Here is a 23,586-nt window from a genome sequence, read left to right as displayed (position 1 = left end):
ATAACAGTTTTTATAGAATGCTTTATTACAATATTAATAATACTCTTTATTTATAGGGGGAGAACATTCATACGCAAAGAATGATGCGCTCAGTATAACTAGTTGTTTTTATATATAAATATAAAAATAAAAAAAAAGTGTATTAAAAAACAAAAAGAATTGAGATAAACAGCAGAATTTTGGCAAATGAAAGCAAATGTTTCCAAAACTAAATGGTGAAAATAAACCCAAACAGTAAACAGAAATTAAAAGAAAGTATTCCAAGAGAGCTAACCCTAAGCCAGAGCAAGTTAATGAACAATAAAACAAAATAACAATATAATAGTTATGCGTTAAATAATTGAAATTGTGTGTATTTGTCGAGTCAGTAAGTGGAACAGAATCAAGTGTGAGTTAATTTGTTACAGTCATCGCCAAAAGTTAGCGTACATACATACATTATGTATATCAAGCACTAAACAATTGTCAAACAGAAACATTTTTATAACTAAATGCCTAATAAATCTAAGTGAAACAGTCAAGTCGCAAAGGAAAGCAAAAATCAATCTGTTAATGTCGCAATTGTCGTAATGCTGCCCAAAATCAGACAACCCCACTAGCCTGTATATGTAGAGAATTAAACAAAGAGAAAAGAAAGAACAAAAATACTAAAAATAAAAACTTTGATACTTTAATAAATCCAATTTAAAATTAAACAAAACAAAAAAAAACTAATGGAAATATTTTGTTTCACTTAAAAGCGATAAAACCGAATGCAATAAAAGTAACAAACTAAAATTCTGGACTAGTGTTGTATGTATTGTTTATAGTAGTAAATATATATATATATAGATAAGTATAACAGTTTAGTATAACAAATCAGATCTTAAATTTAACATTCTGCTTCTCGTTCATGCTCTCCACACTGGCCTGCAGGTTCAGATAGTCACTCTGAATACGCGCACAGACTGCAATAGAGAGTGAACAGATCTAGAATGAATATATATCTAAATGTACATATATATATTTATCAATACATATGCGTAATACTTAGATAGAGCTACTTACATTGGCAGTGCCTTTGTTATAATAATTATTATTGAATCATAAATGTATTCCAATAGATTTCATGTGCGTTTTTGGTGAAATGTTGCATATGATAAATTTACAGAGAGAGAGAGAGGCCTAGGGATCATCATATTGCTCCAATTTGATATAAGCAAGTGCTGCGTGATAGAAAAGTGTCAGAAGTGAGTGTTATTTATATAGTTCAATTCAGTTAAATAGACACCGAAAGCTCTATGAATATATATTATTATATGGATCAAGTTAAAAATGGTTTCCATGAAAATTTACATATTTATCCATCGTCCATCCTCGTTAGGTATTTTTTTTTTCAATACTATTTAAATATTTATGGAAAAATATGTTGTATGACGTAATATCTCCTGAAGCTAAAAATAAAGCTAGGAACTTTACAAGAATGTTTTAACTTTACTTTTTTGTGCTTTAAAACTTTAAAATTAAATATATTATATATTTAATATTTATATTTTCAATGTATTAACTATTATTATTAGTCCATTTTTTTTTTTTGCTTCCCGCTCTATTTAGAATCAGATTTAAATATAATTATTTTTATTATTAGTTTTACATTTCTTACATACATACATATATATATATATATATATATATATATATATAATATAGCCATATAGATATGTATTTTTTTTATCAACCTATTAACTGTTCGTTTAATAGAGCTTTCGCTGTATGTATAATTGAAACTAGCGTGCACTATGTTGTAGGCTTAGACAAGCTGAAGGCATCGTTTATCATATTTTACGAATAACATACATACACACACACACATGCGTAAGTCTACGAAACACAACAAAAGAATACTAGAAAAAAAAAAAACTTAAAAAAAAAATGTATATGAAAAAGGGCTTGGCATTCGCATTTGGGTGACAATGGAGTAGAAACTGGGGCAAATAATACACAGAAATCGTTGTTTTAGAGTTTTTAGATATTACTCCATGTACATTTAAATATTCTTATATGTACTTTATAAGTGTCTTACCTTTCTGCAGATCCATATCATCCATTTCGGAGTTTTTAATCTGTTGCAGCTTCTCGCGAAACTTTTTGGTAATTTGTTTGCGTTGATAATCAGCTTCGATTTCCTGTTTGGTGCGCGGTATGCGGAATCGAATGCAGCAACAGACCATGATCACTGCAAAGATACCCTGTACTTTAGCACAGACTTGCATGTATGCCAGAGTGGAGAGAGAAACACTCACTAATACTCATTAGTATGCCCAGGACAGCGGCTATGATGTGCCATCGTCGAAAGCCGCCAATGGTAATTTTTTCCAGCCACGCTTCCTTGGGATCTATATCAAAGATATCCGTATCATCGTCCATATTCGATTTCTATTTATTTAGTTCGCTTATTTCTGGAGTAGCAGCAATTTCACGTCTGGCTGCTTGGCCTGGCCAATTCGAACTGTTCATTTCATTTAGCCACACTCAATATTTCTTGGACTAAACTGGGTGCTAAAAGTATACAAACAAATGAGCGAGCCTTTGGGCTACGACTAATCGCGACCCACCCTGTACGGAATGTGCAGCTTGGCAGTGTAGAATAACAAACAAACAGAACTGATGGAAGCAGAAGTTGAAAGGTTCTTAAATATCCTAGAAATATTCCACTTATAACTGGAATTTTGCTGTATAACAGAATTTTCGATTTTAAAAACATTTTTCGAAAAATAATAATTGAACTGGGTACACCCTGTATATTGAATATGTAACGTTAAAATGCTATAATAACTAATAGTATATAATAATAAAATCGAATATAAATTTTCATTTTATACTATAAAAACCATTATCAGCTCATTTCAATAAATAGTTCAAGTTCATATACCCCATTAGATGCACTGCTAATTCATACTTCATAGTACTGCTAAATATTTCTTAAACAATGTTATCCATTTCGTAGGGACAATGGACGCCTTACCAGAACTGGGTGTGGTTGCTAAAACTAAAGCATACCGTTAGCCGCGTGCCACCACAGCAGGACAAAGTAATTTTGCATACTACTAGCTAACAGATAGCCAAAGGGAGACAGCGAGAGCGACTTTATAAGTAGCGACCGTAACCCCAACAGGAGACAACATGCATATGGTTAGTTACAAGAGGGCGCCACATGCTGGGCACACCCAGAAGACCAGCTAGTAGCTAGGAGCTACCAGCAGCTAGCAGGACTCGCCCCCAAACTAGTTTGTTAGATATTTAATTTGTTGACTTTTTGCCAGCTATGAAAGCGGCAATGGAGCAGAAGGGCATGAGCGGGGGAGAAGGGGCCCGACTGGGTGTCAGCCTAATGACTGTGGCATTTACTTTCTCTCCCTCTCACACATTCTGTTGCTCGTTGCGTGCTTGTCGCGGGCGTTAAACATTATGTGATTGCAATTACACATATTGAATTGATAGATGACCTTTATATATATATATATTAAATCAATTTATTAAATCAATTCTAAGAGCAATATTATTTCTATAAAAATAAATATATAAATAAAATTTTTAAAATACATTAATAGAATTTTTGTAACGAAACTATTTTTTTATGAATTCTAATTGTAAATTTTGTTTATGTACATTCGCTCCACTGTGCCCTGCCCCAATGACCTAAAAAAAAAAAAAAAAAACGAATATGAAAGCTCAATGTAAAAACTGTAAATAGATAACGTTAACGTAATACACTTTAAACTCACGACTTTACGTTGCCTCACGTAAAATCAAGTGTGGCAACGCCACAGTATTCACAATGAACACGCTGCCAGAATCGCCCAAAAGTGCGCCTGTGCACAGAGCAGTGCTACCGTTAAAAACGAACGAGTTGCAATGCACGCACACTTACACACACGCATATATTCATATATAGGCGATGCCACACACATGGCAGCTTTCATTGAGGCACTCATTCAACAAAAATATATGCTTATCCTTGCCACAGCGCTGCTCAGTTTCAGTTGAGGCTCTCGTTCGGTGGCACACACGCTGGGCTCGTCGCAGGCCAATAAGAATTCATATAAGAGTAACTTACAATTCATAAAATCACAAGAGGAAGAAGAAAAAAAACTATTTAATACAGTATAAAAAGTTTAAGCCGAAGAACAAAGAATGAAAAAATATCATTAGTAGAAACTGCAATTGCGGTAGTCGTTCCATTGTACGTATTCGTAACGGGCGTGTGTGTGCTTGTGCGTGTGAGTGCGTGCGTGAGTGTGAGTAAGTGAGCATGTGTGTGTGTTGAGTACATAATAGGGCTATGGAGTTTTATTGAAAAACGAAACAAGAAAAAAACGTTATTGCCTCGAATAGAGCAATATATATGTATACATATATGTATAGGCAATACCACCAAATCTTAAAGGCTACACACACACATACTGAGAGTGGAAAAAGTTTTACCGTTTGCCATGTGGGCCAAGCCAGAGCGAAAAATCAAAGAAAACTGTTTTCAGCCAAATTGTGTAAATAAATCATATATAAAATAAAAATTGATAGAAAAAAATATATATTTATATATATATATATATATTTAGAGCCAGCAACAACACCCGACCTCCGCAATTTCGCATAGGTGTGGGAGTGTGTGCAAAAAAAAAGAGCAGAAAAAAGGACGATGCGAAGGCAACGCGCGCGCGCCTTCACTGTGTGAGTGTAAAATGCGTGGGTGTGTGTGAAAGGTGTAAAAAATGTACATTTTGTGAATTGGCCATATAAAAAAAAAAACCAAAAAGAAAAAATAAAAGAGCAGAGAGAAGAGAAAACGAGTAACGAGTGTAACCGAAACATAACAACAACAACTAACGTAACGAAAACGACGACAACCGTTATATTTAGCCGCCGCCGAATCCAGTTATACGACCTACTAACACCAACGCACATTACGCACAAATGTAGCCAAAGTTTTTTTGTTGCTGGTTGTTGTTGCTGTTGTCCTGCTGTTATTGTTGTTGGCGAATGAAGCGATTTTGCAACTAAACAAAATGCACACAGATCTCGATATCGGTAACAATATAAATCACAGCAAGTGCGCATTGCCAATGCGCCGTCAGCAGCAACAGCACTTTTATCAGCACACAACTCGCCCACCCACGCAGTGAATTTAATTAAACTAACTAATAATTATAACAAACACCAACTAAATAAACAACAGCAAAGTAAGCACCGCTTATTGTTTTTATTTTTTATTTATAAAACCACAGCCATTAGCGAACTGAAATTTCAAATGCATTTTTTGTTTTGGCCGCCCATCACAAGCGATTGCACGGTTGTGTCCGTATATCGATAATTACGTGCTATTTATCGATCGAAAAACAGTTAAAATATAGGCTTTCTGCGCTTGGCTTCGCTTTTAAAGCATATGACTATTCTGCTATCGTTTAATTTCAAATTACTGCTTTTAAATAATTGTCGATGAGCTCAAAAGAAAAATATCGATAGTATCGCTGCACGTGCAAAAACTATTGGCACGCGAAACTTGGCGCACACGCATAACTAAAAACAAGTAGTAGAAGAAGCAGCAGCAGAGAGAGCGCATGCAATAGGACTGTCAGACGGACGCGCACATACGTACGGTTTGTGTTACAGCGGCACTTTGCCTGGTCGGCCGCCCTTCGCCGTCCTCTTCATATAAAAAACAAAAGCAAACACGAATTAAATGTAATTAAGTGCATTTAAATTTGATGCTTACGTGATTTGTGTCTGTGTGCGTGTCAATACAAATACAATTACTAAGAGTGTGGTAGGCTCACATTTTCATTCATTTCGCTTGTACAAAACAACCCACAGAAAGGACAATAAATGTTGAAAATTATACAGCTAGTTTCATATGCCTGGCTTTATGTGCGCCCTTTTATTTCGTCAAGTTTAATTTAAGCAATTTCGCGTGTGCCTTTTCGCTTCTCTTTCTCTCCAGAGTGCGCTTGTGTGTGTGTGTGTGTGTATGTGTGTGAGAGTGGTGGTTCTGATTGGATCTGCTGTTGTTGCCGTCATCAGTTCTAGTTGGGGCCGCATTTGTTATGTCAATAATTAACAGTAAAACTTATGGAAAAGCCAGAAGCAAAACAGGCAACAAAACACTGCGTAAGGCGTGCTACACAGCTGTAAGACTGTTTTCTAGGGCTGCAATTGACTCGTGTCGTGTCTGTCCAGGGACACCCAAGAAGTTTTTCTTCAATTCGATTCACTTACTTTTCTTCACTCCTTTTTTTTGTCATGTGTGTCCCCATGTGAGTGTGTGCCTGTGTGTTGTTGCGCCTCATTCTTGCGGCAATTGCATTTGGCAATCACACGGAAAATTGATTTTTTGCCAAATGCGCGAACAATTTTCTGCATATTTGTATATGCCTTGCGTTCCTTCATATCTTCTTTTGGTTTTTGACCATTTTTCTGCCTGCCATTGAGTATTCCAATTGGATTGTACAGCAGCTGCCCAATTGGCACATTGTGCGTTGCGTTGTTGTTGCCAGATCCCTTTAGATTGGGTACTTACTTGTCTCCTCCTTTTGTATTGCATTAAATATTTAAAGCATATGCAAATTTGAACAGTAGCACCATAAAAAGTACCTGCCGCGGCCTTAACACGGCTGTTATTGTTGTAGCTGCTGCTGCTGCTACTCTCATCCATGACGTCGCTCTCTCATCTCCTCAATATCATTTTATTCCGTTTTTAGCTTTAGTGTCGTGTAAATCGTTTTGTGTGGCAAGTGCTCTGCCCTTTTTATACAAATTTGTTGGTTGTGCCTTTTTTTTAATATCTTTTTTTTTATTATTATAGAACATACACCCACACGCACACATAAACACGCACGTTCACACACGTGTACATATGTATATATGCAATCAGCGCTCGCTGCTCAATTCAAATGCATTTCGATTGCTTCTGCCTCTCTCTCTTTAAGCACGTCGATGCATGTGTGTGTGTTTGTGTTTGTATGTGTGAGTACACTCAACTTGTGAACTACGATACTTGAACACCATTTTTCGTTGATTCCTTGTGCCTACACACTTCTGCTTGCAGCTGTTTGTGCTTGTATGCTTGTGTGTGTGTTTGTTTCCCACCTTAAGTCGTGAACACTGCTCCGATTTGTGCACCAGCTAACCTGCCCTGCCCCTGCTCCACCTGTCGACTCCTTCGAGCTTCAGTTGCTGCGACACGTGCCCAATTGTGCCGCAACAAATTTACTCCACTTTTTGACTTTTAGCTCTGCTTTTTTCTTTCTTGTACAATTGTCTATTGTGACCTGCATGCCTATGCCAAAGCTTGTGTGCTGCTTTGAACTCCTTTCAGCTAAGAGGGACCAGACTTTAAATAGAGAGAGAAAGATAAGACTATATTTAAGGTATACATACATACATATGTATATAACAATAATATTTCATTTTCATCTCTTTTTGGAGTATCTATATATCTATCATAATAGTAGTTAGATATTACTTTCAATACTAATTAAAATTTTTTTTTTTTTTTTTTTTTAAATCTTAATGGATCCTCTTTATGCTGTGTCGATATATTTAAATAATATTCACTTCTCAAATTCTCGTGTTATTTTATTCCCCTTTCCCCATCTCTGTTGATTGTGTTGTTCTAATTGGAATTGGATTTGCATACCGCCTATAAACAGTTGTCTTACACTTTTTGCCTCTATTTCTCACTCTTTCTCTCTTTCTTTAGACATTTGTTTTTCTCGCCATTTTCATAGATTTAGCTAATGCGGTGTCTAGTTCCCATTATTGGCCCTTCGCTCAATCGATTGGCAAGGTCAACACCAGCTGCTGCTGCTGATAACCATAACCATAAACAGTAGATGTGGTTGAGAGCTTGCTGTGTTGTTATTTACTGGACGCAATTAAAACTTGTTGATTGTGGGCGAATTTCATATTGGCTGTGAGAGAGACATACAATAAATATGATTTATTTGATATAGCCAAAGGTAAAATAATCACTATTATTGCCAAGCCAGAAAGGGCCTTTTATGGCTTTAGTTGAGTGTGAAGCAGACTTAAGACATAAGTTAATAAAAATATTAGATTTAGTTCAAGCTATGCTGCACCTTGAGCAGCAACGGAAAATGTTGGAAAATTAAAAAATATTTTTTAAATATACACGTAGATATTAAAAACATTTTTAGAATGTATTCACAAAAATTAATTTTACTTAATTTGTTTTTTACTCTCATTGCAGTATCTGCCAAGGAGATCAAGTGGCTAAAAAAGTTGAAGTAATAAATACGAGCAAAATAAATTTAATTGCATACAAAAAAAAAAAAAAAAAAAAAAAAAAAAAAGAAAACGTGATAGAAAAAGTGCTCAAAGTGAAGAGAAAAAATAATATTAAATAAAGAAGAAAAAACACCCTTTTATCGAGGGTGTGTGCGTGTGTATGTGCCAGTGTGTATAGGTACTCGTGTGCGTGTGCGTGAGGAGCTGCAATCGTCGTCGTCGTCGTCGCTGCTCTCGTCCTCGCCCTGACTGGAGCCCCGAGCCAAAGAGCCGTCACAACGTCGTCGTCAGCAAAGCCCACGACATCTGCCGCTGCTGCCGCCGCCGCCGCCGCGTCCAAGGTAAAAACACAGCGTCAAGCATCCACGCAGAGTCCACCGCCAGGAGGAGCAGCAGCAGCAGCAGCGGGATCAACAACAGCAACAGCAACAACAGCACGCAGCGGCGGACGCAGCGGCCATCGGCGTCGTAGTAGCAGCAGTAATCCAAACGCCGGCAACACGAAAGCGACCAGCGGCAGCGGTGGAGCTGGCTGCGCCGGCGTCGCTGGTGGCGGTGGTGGTGGTGGAGGCGGTGGTGGCGGCGGCGTTGGAGTTGCTGGAGGCGGCGGTGGCACAGCCAACATTAAGCAAAGCGTCAGTCGCAATAGCAACATACGCAGCAGCTCCTCCAACAGCACCATGGCATCGGCCAATCATCGAGGCGGACGCGGCGGCATCGCCGGCGCCGGCGCTGGCGTTGGCGATGGCAATGCGGCTGGATTGCAGTTCGGCTCCGCCTGGTTTCAGCGCAAAATCAATCTAAGGCCGCAGCATCGCGGCGTCCATTTGGTCACCGAAGAGATACTTAGACAAATGCCGGAGCTGATGCAATTCTCTGTGGGATTATGTCACATGCAGAGTAAGTAGATATGATCCCTAAAAGAAATGTGAAAAAACAATATATAGGTGTTTTATTATTATAATTTAAAAAGGTAGACAGTAAATTATACCCAAACGAATAGTCAATGAAAAATGAGTTAGTTTTGACTGCAGCTCTTGAGAAATTACATATAAGTAATGTCTAGATAGCCCATGATAAAATAGGGAAAATATGTCAATTAATATATGAATAGCTTTGTAGTGGGGTGTGTAGGTAGTGGGGTTTGTAGGGATAATATAAATTGTGCAATAGGGACAATTTATATGTATTGCTTTTTATAGAGTGGTACATGATAAATAGATGATGCTAGGTAGCACAAGACTGTGTAGGAATAAAACATGCTTAAATCTATACAAATACAGTTATAGAAATACAAGCAAAAAATTCAGTAAAAGGTACATGCTGGTATTTCTAGGTACATGCTAACAGAATACTTACATATATGACCACTAAAACTGTTTAAGAAAAATAAAGCAATAAAAAAAAAAAATAAATTAAATAAAACTAAAGAAGTCATGATAACTTTATAGTATTATTTGCTATGTACCTAAAAAGGTACACGAAAAAAGACATGTATTAAAAGGTACTTAAGTGGTGAATGAAAAAGTAGGTTTAAAATATAACGCTATTGCGAAAAAGTACTTGGTGAGGAATATTTAAAAATCCACCTCTTAGAAACTACATGCTAAAAGCTATATACCGATAAATAATAACTAATTTCTACATGTTAAAATCACAATGTTAAGAAGTACATGTTAGAAAGAAACATGTAACACAAATGAATTAGAGCAACTCGATGGTAAAATCAGCACTGTATCTACTTTTCAACAAAACCATTTCATTTGACAGCCGAGATTAGAAAGAGAACTTGAAGCCATACGGCTTTTGGCTCCAAAGTTCAGCTGAGCAAACAACAAAATGTAAAACTTGCTAAACATCAAGTACGAAAATATATATATGTATATGTATATGCACATACATATATGGAAATGTTGCTAAAAGTTAAATGTTGCATTTCAATGTAGACTTCTATACATACATGCATATATGTATGTATATAAATGGATATATTGTCAGCAAAAGGATAGTTCATTTGGCTAGAGGAAATAAACTGGGTTAAGTGACAAAGCGCATGGATTCCTCTCCCGTCTCGTGACCCCTTAGTCATCGGCTTTGTTGAGTGCCGAAAACTACGTTGACATCGATTTAATTTGGCACAAATTGTCGAGTCTATTGCTGCATCAATCGACACATACAAAGCGAATGAATTGTCCACATTCTCATTGACCATTCGATATTCAAGTCCAATGACAATTTGATTTTTCGATGCTTGGGCACATACATACATATGTATGTGTGTATATGGATAAATATTTAGGAAAATTGTCAGCTCACTGTAGATGGAGACAGTTCGCATGGCTAGCTTGGCTAATTCAATGTTTTAAATCTAATGCTGTAATTGTTGATTGTTTGATCTAATATGAGCCTGGGACATTCAGTTCAATTCAGTTGGCAAGCTGGTTCGCAATTTCCTTATATCATTGAACTAGGGTGACAGTTGTCTTCAATTGTAGTCAAAATTAAAATGTTTAGACTTCTCAGGCTTTGCTAAATAACTTTGCGAAAGGAAAAGACTCGAGGATATTAACTGACAAGAAGAGAGATAAGTCGTAAAACGAAATTACAAAACAAATATTGAGTACATTGATAACTTATGAGAGTACATCTCGTATAAGAGAGACTTAGGATATTCCTAATGAAATGAAGAATCTTAATACTATTCATATTTACAATGAACCATTTTTGAATTACCAGTGGTCATGTGTCATATTAGCATATATATCTTATATAGTACATTATTTATCATTTACCATTTGATGCCCATGTATAAACTGTTGAAATACTGCTCCATAGAAGGATTGCAATGGCAGCTTAGCTTAGCTGAGCTGCACTCTGCACTATTTTCCCATCCAAATTCTTGTGGCCCAACGACTTCTGACAGCATCAAATGCGACAACAACAATAGCAACAACAACAACAACAGCAAGAACAATGAGTACAACAAATACGTGAGCCTCGAGCGTTTGCGGTCTTGTTGACAGTTTGCATTACAATGGCAGGACGCGCGTTCTCTCAGTGCCGAGAGCTGAGTTTCGTTTCAGACATGGGCAAATAAATAAAATCGTATCATAAAATGCCAGTTGGAGCAGCCAGCAGGCGGTGCAGGGCGACTGGGGCAGCCGGAGGGGGAATTGGGGCCGCTTAGATGGAGCCTCAAAGTGAAAAGCAATCGCAGTCGTCGTCGTCGTCGTCGTCGTCGTCAGCGTCGTTTCTCATGTCTTCATGTCATGGCTCTGTGGCTATGGCGTGTGAATGCTCGAGGCAAACTTCTTACCATCAGCCCCACCTCCTCGCAGTTCTCACCAGGGACTGCCCGTAATCCCGCCTCTCACCTCCCTAAGCCTGTGCCTGCACACAAATCGTCTTAGCCCAGTCGAGTCTCTATTATGGCCGTCTCTTTCTCTCAATGCCCTAGCGGCGGGTATTATGCCTTTGTTAATCAATCTGTGTTGAAGAGATTTTTTGCTATCATTGATATAAGTACTGCATATAGTATTATTACTTTTAATAATAATACTACTATCTACTACTATCTTCTACTACTACTGCTAGTTAATACTACTACATTCTTCTACTACTGCTAGCTATCTACTACTTCTGCTATTTACTACTATTACTATCTACTACTACTACTGCTAGTTACAACTACCATCTACTACTACTACTACTACTAGTATCTTCTTCTACTACTGCTAGTTACAACTACTATCTACTACTACTACTACAATTTACTACTATTACCACCTACTATCTACTACTATTGCTATTTACTACTATTACTACCTACTATCTACTACTACTACTGCTAGTTACCACAACTATCTACTAATACTACTATTATCTTCTACTACTGCTAGTTACTACTACTATCTACTACTACTACAACTACTACTATCTTCTACTACTGCTAGTTACTACTACTATCTACTACTACTACTGCTATTTAGTACTATTACTACCTACTATCTACTACTATTTCTACTATTACTACATACTATATACTACTATTACCGCTATTTACTACTACCACTACTATTATTATATTTATCCTCCTGATCGCTATTAACCCTGCCTACCTTGAATATTTCATGCAAACTTGTCTTCAAATTAATTCCAATCTGATCATATATAGCCACATTTCATATATAGTCTATATGGCTCATAGAGCATTCAAACTTCCGCTGGCCCCAAGCATTCTTTCGTGTTATTTTTTCGCTCTTGGCCAAATGAAAAGCACGTGTGTTTATTATGCCTCTTCTGCTCCTTCCCCCATCCCGGCTTAGCTCCAGCACGCTAAAATGAATCTCTGTGCTAGGTATGCGTGTGTGTGTGTGTGTGTTTCTCGTTGTCTGGGGATCCGTTTTGGCTACGTGTGTATTGTGAACTGTAGTAAGCGGAATCTAATTGAGGTCAAGACATGTTTATTGATTTTCTTAAAAGGACTTCCTAATTAGACTCACTTTACTTAAATATGTGAAAGTCCATGTGTCTGTGTGTGCAAGTATTGTCTGACTTTCAGTGTGTATGTGTGTGTGTGCTAGGTCCCTCTCGAACGGCAGCAATACCTGCACCTGTACGTGCACCTGCTTCTCTCTTCCTTTTGTCACAGCTAGGCAAAATTTTGCAGCGCCATCACAAATCAAATGGCAACCTCTGCCCCATCCTTTGGCACCTGCCTGCCTGCCCAGTGCACCTGCGACCCCTTTACAAAATGGCACAGAAAAAAGTTAATTTCAAAAAATTATTTCAAAGCAACCTTGCCATATGTTTTTCTTGTTGTCTTTTAGTATTGACCTCAATACACTGTCATTGTTTCAATAGGCACCAAAGGCAAAAGGAAGAGGAGAACAATGGTGCGAGAGAGATAGCTAGAGATAGAGGCCAATTTTAATGGTTACTTATTAAATAGAAAATACAAAAAAAAAAAAAAACAAATGCAATTCAAATAATTCAGAACAACATAAAAAGTGAGCAGGAAAAAATAAATAAAATGAACAAAAAGGTTCTTTGAATCAAGATGCGCTATAAAAATAAAATGCTTCCCCTTGTTTGAAATGTATAATGCGCTTATATGAAATGCTTCCGGTAAATTGCTAGCTGGAGTTTCCTTAGAAAGACTGGTAAAATTCCATGAGCTAAATTATATGGATGGAAAATAGCTAGAACAGCAGAAAAGTTTATATAACCGGAATGTGAAATATTTGTAATCTAGAATGTGCGCTGTCTTAAGGTCATAGATGTTAGTCTTAGTAGGGAATGAATCTACGAATTAACGAATTTAATTTGATTATTAGCTTAATGAAAATGTATTTGTTAAAACATTTATAGTTGAAATAGACAGATTATACATAAACCTAGTGAAAGTAAAACAGATTTGTCTTTGTATTTTCATATAGAAGCTTTGCCAATAATTTAGTAGTTTAGGAATATAAACACAATAAGCTAAACATATCTAATTAAATAAGAGTCATTGTTGTTACTTCTATATATATATATATATATATATATATATATATATATATATATATATATAAAATCAACTAAACTTCGGAATATCTGAATTTCTAATGGAGCTACTTCCCAATGATACATAACTCAACCTAAATATACTGAATTTCGCCCTTACATGATACGCGATTGTTTTTGCAACAACTTTCATTGCCTGAGGGAGCAAATTCGTTGGCTCTCTAGCAATTTGCTGCATAATCGCAAGATCATATAAATGGCTCAACTTCAATTTATAACCCGAGCATATTTTTCAAAGCTAACAACGACGACGACGACGGCGCCAAATAAGGACTCCCCAATGTCCTGTGCGTAGTCGAAAGAGAAGCAACACCAAATAAATCAGCTGAAACCGAAAGTGGGTCTGATGTGGGATGGAGGCTATGAAAGCAACATTGCGATGCTTTAACATTTATTGTGTGTGTGTGTGTGTGTGTGTGTGTGTGTGTGTGTGTGAGGGGGAGGGGTTAATGTATGGGTGTGCTGTCTCCCTTTTATTCGTGACAGCGAACGTAGCGAAAAAAAAAAAACAATAGAAGTATGAAAACAACACAAAGTAAATCGTTTTGTTTTCGTTTTACTTTAGCCAACTTAAATACCGCTTCGAGCTACGAATAAAATAGCTCCTTTTATGTCAATTTATTCAGTAATACTGTAGTTTTTTGTACTCCAATATTCCTGGAATTTGTAAAAAAATATATATCTTTCATATAATATATATATTGTATATATATTATATATAAATATAAAATAATAACCAATAATCAATGAAGAACATCCCCTAATTATTGCCCGTCAAGTAATATACAAGTAAGAGTGCTCTAGTAAAAATGACCGACTATAAAATACCCTCAATACTGCGCAGAGCTTCTATTTCCATCATTACATAATTCTTTAATACATAAAACGACTAGAATGAATTTCTTTATTATTTAGTATATATATAAATATTTTTTAATGGTATTTTCATCAATTTGTACTTAACATAACCTCAATTCCATAGATGTATTTCTTTACTACTCTTAAACATATTTAAAGTCGTATGCCAGCTGTCTTTTTATCTATTTGATATTTGTTAATAGTTTGCATTTGGTGGACAAATTTGAAATTCGGAATTTCTTGGAATTTCATTAAGTCTTTCGTCAGTCAAGTGACATCTGTTTGTCACAACTTGCAGCTAACTAACATGAACTTTGACAGGCACCTGCGAGAACGTGACTCTCCCAGGCTTGGCTGTCGTATAAAACTTCGCATGGCCCGCAACAAGGACATTCGAATCGAAGTAAGGCAAACGATGCCATGGCATCGAAAAGTGTGCCATATGTGTGTGTGTGTGTGTGTCATATATATATATTTGTTTCCATAGGTTGCCCCAAGGTTCAGGTAATCCCTTTTGTCCGCCCTACCCTGCGTAGTCCACAACGTGGCTCCACGGACGAGGTGGCGCCTCTAGCATTAAAAATTGTTTCGCTTATGAGCCGCAAATGCTGCGCCAGCCAATAAATCAATATTATTTATGCAAAAAAAAAAAAAAAAAAAGAGCAGAGTCAAAGCCTACAGTAAAAACAACAATAGGAACAGGGCGACACGGACAACAAACCAAACATTTTACGTTTGTTTGCCATGAACAACTTGAACTAGTTCCATGTGACTAGCTACAAGCATATGTGTGTGTGCTGGGTTGTGTCTGTGTGTGTGTTGTAGGGTCGACTTGTTCTACCCTTACTGCAAGCATTGTAATTACGACGCTTACTGGGCTTACGGCATAGAGGCTGATAAAATATATTTCTTTGAGCTCAGTTTAGGGAAAAGTTACATATTTATACTAACAGTAGAAAGATATAGGTTTCTTTCAATACTTAAAAGTTAATCATATAATGAAAATAATTAGCTTAAGGTTATCCTAATTAAAATCGAGAACTCGTTTTATTTTATTTTTTAGAATAATAGAAATATATTTATAATAATTTTTACCCCACATTAAATGTGCTGAAAACTTTCTTTCAAATAAAAACTTTCTTCTGCAAAATAACCTAAGCTCCTACTAACATTAGTATGTGTTTAATATGAAAACGAAATGACTTAAAAAGACATTTTTTCTTCAATATATATAGTATAATTTTTATAAAAATTGTATTCTATATATAGTATATAAAAGTATATATCTAGTATATTAATCTGTTCTTTTTATTTTGCTAAAAAGTTTTTAATATTTTCATTCTGCAAACATAAACTGCTAACTCGCTATAGAAAAAAAGAGAGAGGAACTTGTAAACCTATTCCATATTAAATTTCTAGCAGTGGTTCCTGGTTTGAAGTATATCTGCCATAAGTCTGTTGAGCAAGTGTATGAAATCCTCAGTCATATGACAATAATATTGCCTCTTTTCATTTTAATGAGCGGTTAGCAGGTGCGCTTGCACCTGGCGTCTCGTGCTACTTTTTGCCCTTGCTCCCACCTGCCCGTCCGCCATCCGCCATACGCTCCCGCTCTCCAACTCCTGCCCCAGCTGCTCAGGCTGTGCTGCGCCTGTAAGCATGCTATAAACATTTTCTTCTTTTTTTTTTTGGCTACTTCTGCTTCAGCTCTTGACCACAAAATGAAGCCAACACGCTGTGTAATAAGGTTGATGAATTTAAGCGTTTCGTGTTGCGTTATATCATGTAATATGCACACACACACACACGCACAGAGTCACAATTGCTACTTATGTATGCACATGCATATATGAATGAATGAGAAACATAAGCGAGCCGCAGTTCCATTGTTCAACATTTGCAGCAGCCGCAGACGCTTTTTCCTCTACACATATGTGTGTGTGTGCGTGTGTGTATGTATTGCGGTTTTATGTATGTATGTATGTATGTGTGTGTGTGTGTGTGTGTGTGTGTGTGTGGCTTGTGCTTGCTTATGCTGTCAGAATGTTTGACTTTGTATAATGAAAAAGGCCTCTTTTAAAAACATTAGCAACTTTTGTAGTGCCTAAACGCGCCGCTAAATGTGAGAAGCCAACAACAACAACAACAACAGGCACTCGAAATTTTACATCTAACTCCTACTCACACGCACACACACACGCACTTACATGTATACCTTCATATGTGTGTCTGTGTATGTATGTGCACACACTTGTAACACCCTGTGCTTTCCCTGCAGTCAACAAAACGCCATCTGCCACTCAATGAATGCGTGGCTACACTGCGAGAAAAATATATGAGCAGATTAAACTGTTGAGTTAAAGAGGAGGAGAAGTCTTTAAAGTTACATTTTGGAACAAATAAGTAGAATAGTTATTGACCTATATAAATAGTAGAATAGTTATTGACCTATATAAATAGTGCTAAGCTCTGGAATTGTTAGGCTTGAGAAGACAGTTTGAAAAATAATCAATTAAACATGTTTATAAAAATAGAAAAGAATATTAATTGATAAGAATAGGCATTATGCTTTGGAAGGAAGGCTATAAAAACATTAACAAAAAGTTAATCAATATTAAAAATAAATGATAAATAAAACTTTAATGATTATAAAGAAAGTATTCGTAAAATACAATTTTAAAGAATCCCTAACATGAAAAATTTAAAGCTAATAACGAAAATATCATTTTATTATATGTATATCATTATATTAATTTTTATATAATTTTGATATTTTATTTATCAAGTTTTCTGCTAGATTTAGTGGCAAAGATTTATTTTAAAGTCTACATCATATATTGCAAGCGTAACGAGTGCGTAATCTATTTCAAAAAATTTATTGCACATTTTATACAATTCTACAATATTTTATTGTTTATTAAGTCGCATGCCCCATTTTTTCTGCAGTGCAATAAAACGTGGCGCTCTGTAAGCTGCTGCCTCCGTTACGCGCTTGCATGTGTTTCCTGAGCGCCTTTAGCACATCTGTCCATTGGCAAACAAGGGCTATGCTACGACGCGTACAAATGTCGCTGCCCTCGGCCTCCCTCAGCCCCCCTGCCTGCCCATACTGTTGTTGCTGCTGCTACCATGGCTAAATCATATTAAAGCCGCTTGCTGCTGCTCCAAGCCCTCAAACCCTTTTTCCTTTTACAGCCGTTTGTTGTGGCGCTTTGCTGCATGAAAATAGTGTGTCAGTTAACTAAGAAGAGTGCTGGGAGAGGGGGAGAAGTTGGAGAGGATGCGTAGCTGGTTATTCTACCTTTTTGGGCACTCGAAAGCCGCGATACGCACAATTGTGTTAACGCATTAACATATTTATAGTTGGCACACTTACAAATACATATGTATATGTGTGGTGTACGTATGTATGTATGTATTTAAAAGGCTGCCGGAAATGCAGTCAGCCGCACCGCACAATATTAGCGAGTGTCAACTAATTGCGGTCGCTGCCCGCCTCCTGCCACAATTGGCCTATGTCCCGCTGCCGCCTCCGTCTCGTTCAGCTCTTGACTGAAATCAATTTGCAAATTTGTATAGGGGCTGCTGCCTTTGGCTGTCAGTTTTGAGTTCATTTTCATTTGCATTGTCCGCATGTCCATTTGAGATTGTGCCTCGGGCTTGTTTATTTCCTCCCTCCTGCCCGCAACATCCTCTGCTCTGTCTCCTGGCTCTGATTCAATCTCTGTCTCTCTCTCTCGGTTTGTCGCTTCGTTTTGTCGGTTAGGACGTATATACAAATGGAAAGTGAATAGCCGAATGAAGCTTTGCTAGGTTTGTGGTGAGCTACGACAATTGGCGAATTCATAAAGTAAATGTATTTTTTAAATCGATAAATATCGTTTTTAACTTGTCATCGCTCATTATATGCATATCATGCATATTATTAGAGTTTAATTTAAATTACAAAGCATTTAAACGTTATATCATACATCAAAGCTATGAATCCTGTTTTGCTGTAATCGATATATATCGAGCTTGCTTCAGTTATTATAATAAAAATCTATGAAATATCGATTGTACTTCATCTCGTTTTTCTTGAATTATATACACTTACACTTATAATTGCACTTATGTTTATATTGATATACCAGACATAGGTAAAATTTCGCACATACTTCATTTATCATCGATAAATATCAGGTAAGGACTATTAGAAGCATCGACTTAGGTTTCACTTATTCCGTATTCATTATATTTTGATACAATAGGGTAACAGCTAGTCCATCACTCTCGCCTACAACACTCTCGACTTATGTTTGTTTGTATTTGTCTGTCTTACACTCAAATTTCTGTTGTCCATTTACACATGTCCGACATGACATAATCATTTTTTCGGAAATTATTTAGCAAGAGCCCCAAGCAGGACTTGAAACCTAAACTTTGATAAACACAAGCAGACACACAAACTCACGCAGATACATACACACACACACACGTTTAGATAGTCTCTCTTACGCACATAGATCGCTCGGGGGCCTGAAATGACATCTGTGGGATTTAATAATAAACTAATTTGCGCAGCGTTCCACTCATTTGTTTTTTGCTGGCTCTACTCTTTTATTCATGAATATGCAATTAGTGTGCAAATTAAAGTGTTACGGCCGTTCTACGGCTCTATTTATTATTAACACTAAATGATTTTAAGCACTAGTATTCAATTTGAATGCTCGTCGGTCTCTTTTGCTGGCATTTGGCCAATTTGCCCATCTTCGGGCGAGTCGCAAAAACTAGGCTATGAAATTTTTGTCGAAATGCCTCAAAGTCAAACAAGACATGAATTGGTCATGTTTAGTACAGAACAACTGTAAACTGTGGGGTCTACGTATAACTGTATGTATGTGTGTGTGTGTCTGTGTGACATGTCAAAGAATTTTTGTTTAAGTTTTGGTGAGTTGTTGGCCAAGTAGAGCTTGAAGCGCATTTCGAAGTCCATTTTGGCAAATTGCAATAAAGCCAATAAATTGTTTAGATGTCTAAGGTATTTACTTTTGGAATAAGTTTTTTATTTATATAATATAAATAGTCTCCTGATTGTCTTGCGCACCTAGAGTTAATTGCTTATCCTAAATTCTTACTATATTAAAAGAAAGTGCTTATTATTTCATTCAATGAATTTTCTGAGAATTTCATTCTGAATTTCGAATCATATCATATCAACACTTAGACACTTAAAAGACTTTTGTTTCAGCATGGACTGAAAAATAACGCCAGCCATTCTCCTTTTCACCTGGAATGTGAGAGGAATTTGTTTTCTTACAAAATGTCAACAATGTCGCAACTAAGTTTTTTCCATTCTTTTGCTACTTGTATTTTAGACATAGACATTAAATTTTAGACATTAGATATTTTGGGCCAAATTTTTTATGAAAAACTAACTAATAAAATTTAATTTAATATGCTAAAAAAAATTCCTTAATAAGAAATATATATCAATATAAAAATTTTCCTAACCCATGTTTATAAATAAAAATTATAGAAATAAATATAAATATATATTTAAAATATTATTTAAATCTTACTTTTAAAGCACTCAGTAAAATAGTATATAACAGAAATATTAATTTATAACTTTACAGATATATTATATATTAAAAAAGAAAAAGCCTTTAAATTACATTTATATATGTAAATATTGATACAATATATATTATTATTATTGTTATTTCTATCTTTGAAAAAATATTAAATTTCATTGAATTCTTTACATAAAAGAAAAAAGTTCAATTGATGCTTAGCAGGCGTCAATATTTACCATATTTTCTTAAAGCTCCGTTCGCATGTAATTTTACGTCATGCACTTAAATGAAAGTCAACTGAATTGCAAAAGATTTTCCTTTTGTTTTTTAATAAGCTATCTACGAATTAACGACCGTAACAATTGCTTTGTCATATAATTTTATGGAATTTGTAATTAAAGTTGATTGAAAATAGCTTTCGCGGCGTGGCTTAAGCTCATTAATAATATACCACAAAGTTTGAGCTATCTTGAAGAGATTACGATTCGTGTTAAACATTTTGGTTAATTAGCTTTACAGCTCAATTGGAAATTCATTGTATGTTTGGGGCGTCGAACGCCTACGTAATGGTCTAATAACCGTTAGCTATTAAAATGCCTATTGGCCAGAGCATTCAAAGTTAAACAACAAATTAATTGACGCCGCATTCACTTTGTCTCAATTGCAATTATTTCTCTTTTTTTTTTTTTGCAGTACTTCACACCTCGGCGAGTTTAGCGTTAAACGAGAGTTGGGATCCAGACGTCAGGTGAGTCATAATGAGCACAAGATATTCAATAGATATATATATATGCATATATATATATATTAAATATATATTTCGATTCACAGAGACGATATGGAAATGATGTTGAATAAAATAGTTCCCGAAGGTTTGCCCTATAGGCATTCGTGCGAAGGACCCGACGATATGGTAGCTATAAAATTAATTGATATATGTATATATGGGCATATTGGATTCTATTCGATCTCTGCTTTACAGCCCGCACACGTGAAGGCCTGCTTTCTGGGCAGCTCACTGACAATCCCCATTACCGATGGCAAACTCTCGCTGGGCACCTGGCAGGGCGTTTGGCTGTGCGAGCATCGCGATCAGGCCGGCAGCCGTAAGCTGGTGATCACACTCACTGGCTGTCCGCGCGAACAGGCTGTACGCAGTCCGCTGTCACCCGTCTCGCCCATCGCCAGTACGTCCAGTTAGGGGCGGCCTCGCTCCACCCGCGACAGCCGGTAATCGCGGGGGAGCGACAATAATGACATCATTTCGTCGAGGAAGTTGATTTTACAAAAGAATTTAGCTAGGGCCACAGCACAGCAGCGAGCGGCGGCGGTTATAGCCGCCGGACATGGTTTAATTGGAGCAACTGCATCCGTTGCGGCACCGGCGCCACCCGGCGCTGTGCCCATCGATACGAAGACGCAGCGTTTGCTGTTGCGGCAGCGTTTACATTTGAATTTGAATTTGAATGTTACCGAAACGCTGCAGGATGGCGTTGATATTGATGATGTTGATGAGGATGTCTGCGACGACAACGATGATGACAATGGTAATGATGATGATGTGGATGACAATAGGACTGCATCCACTGATGATCGAAGCGTTGTCATTGTTGACAACGTTGCGGATGTCGTCGATGCTCAGGGCAGTGGGCGTCGCCGTGTTGGTGATAATCTACAAACCGTCACAACAGTGCCTCAAACCAAACAACAACAACTAAGACATAAGATCACCGCAGCAACAACAACAACAGAAACAGAAACAACAACCAGCTCATCAACAGCATCTAGCGCATTAGCTAAATTCAATCGTATACTCGAGTCTGCTAAACTGGAACCACATCGGGCCTCGTCAGCGTTCAGTAGCGCAACGCTGCAGCAACGCCTGGCGCTGGCCTATCCAGAGCTGCAACAGCAACAACATCATCAACAGCAGCAACACGAGTCGCGACAAATCGACAACCTCCCACGTAGCACTAGTCGTGGCATTGCCGTCGTTAGCACCCCATTAACATTGCAAGCACTAGACACAATAAAAAGTAAGACGACGGCAATGTTAGAGCAACAACAGCAACAATTGCTGCAACAGCAGCAACACGACGCCGCTGATTATACGAAACGAAATGATGTGCATTATTTGTTGAAACAGTTAAATAGTTTTAGTGATATAGAAGAAATAGAAATTGTTGATATGAAGCAAAGACAGCAGCGACAGCGACAGCAACAGCAACAGCAGCAGCATCATCACCACCAACAGCAGCAGCAGCTAGAACAGCAATGCACAAGCAGATCCTCTGCAGCTGCCGCTGCACCTGCTCCTGCGCCTGCTGCTGGCTGCTCCAGCTCCTTGGAGCTGATGCCCATGTCCCGTTCCATGTTGCCCATCGCCTTGGGCTCGCCATCGACACAGTCGCACAAGGGCAACTTTATGGGGCATGCTGGCGACAGTACCACACGCTTGCAGTTCGATGATTATTTGTTCGAATCGTGTCATTATCTGGAGACAAACTATTTTGCCGCTACCTATCGCACTGCCATGGTCGAGAGCAGCTCGCACGAGTTCCGGCCCTCGACCACAACGCCGACGAGCACACGGTCGGACAGCTTTGAGCTGCATGAACTGGAGCCGCCGAGCGTAATATGCAAGGCGGCACCCATGCTGGACTATCATGCCGCATCGCCGCCCCCCTATCAGGCGGAGGTGCGCATGACCAGCAGCGGCGTCCAGACGGAGCTGACAGTCGAGTCGCAGCTGAGTCAAAGCGGCAGCTCTAGCTCAGGCAGTTCGCCGCATGTGCCGCCCTTTTTCATATGCTGCTACACGCCCATCGATCGTTGGCGGGCAAGGCGAATGGGCGCGGCTGCTGCCGCCAAGCGTGCTAATCCAGAGAAGAACGGCCATGCTGTCTGACAGTAAATGAATTTATTACAAATAACTTTAAAGCAAAACTAACTAAGCGTCAGCTGCGCTGTTTCATTTGCGATATCAACAAACGATTCCATTTCGAAGACAGTCAATACACAAAACTTCGCCTAATATTCATTTTGAAAGAGTTTAAAACAGAAACATGTACATTTTTTATACACACCCACACACAACACACAATTCGCACATTTTTGCAATACACAACAACACAAAATATAAAACATTTTGATAGACTTAAAACTAAAGATAAATTTATTGAAAAGAGTCAAAAGTAAACTCATTTGGAAATGTAAAAATATTGAAATGAAAAGCAAACTTCAAGCATGTCATCATAATTATAAATTGTAATTGAATTGTTTCAATCCAATAAAATACTAAATAAAATTTCAAGCAAAA

The 23,586-nt window shown here is 37.4% G+C and overlaps 2 protein-coding genes across 6 annotated transcripts; one reads left to right on the top strand and one right to left on the bottom strand.

The window, feature by feature from the left end:
• Position 1: 1 nt before the first annotated feature.
• Positions 2-3,552, bottom strand: LOC108611727 (transmembrane inner ear expressed protein). Of its 5 annotated transcripts, none has more exons than XR_016269265.1 (4): positions 2,283-3,545; positions 2,063-2,215; positions 1,048-1,205; positions 2-969 (listed from the first exon to the last, which is right to left on the bottom strand). XR_016269265.1 is itself a non-coding variant. In XM_089464753.1 (4 exons), exons 2-4 carry the CDS (start codon positions 2,404-2,406, stop codon positions 859-861), a joined length of 366 nt encoding a protein of 121 aa, XP_089320879.1. In that variant the 5' UTR covers positions 2,407-2,538; positions 2,595-3,552; the 3' UTR covers positions 2-858. The 5 variants fall into 5 exon arrangements, 3 of the variants coding, with proteins under 3 accessions (XP_089320879.1, XP_017859996.1, XP_089320881.1); XR_001915732.2 differs by having other exon boundaries at positions 2-947; positions 2,283-3,544; XM_089464753.1 differs by lacking the exon at positions 1,048-1,205 and having other exon boundaries at positions 2-947; positions 2,283-2,538; positions 2,595-3,552.
• A 1,925-nt stretch (positions 3,553-5,477) lies between these two features.
• On the top strand, positions 5,478-23,586 carry LOC108610582 (uncharacterized). Its single transcript, XM_089464744.1, is given in 5 exon segments — positions 5,478-5,636; positions 8,246-9,183; positions 20,961-21,015; positions 21,099-21,180; positions 21,250-23,586. Coding segments are annotated over 4 exon segments (2,283 nt in total). The 5' UTR covers positions 5,478-5,636; positions 8,246-8,963; the 3' UTR covers positions 23,176-23,586.

Source organism: Drosophila arizonae, chromosome 3 (assembly GCF_054131065.1).
Source record: "Drosophila arizonae isolate 15081-1271.41 chromosome 3, UAZ_ARI_1.0, whole genome shotgun sequence".
Lineage (NCBI taxonomy): Eukaryota > Metazoa > Arthropoda > Insecta > Diptera > Drosophilidae > Drosophila > Drosophila arizonae.
This window is presented reverse-complemented; position numbering and strand designations above follow the sequence as displayed.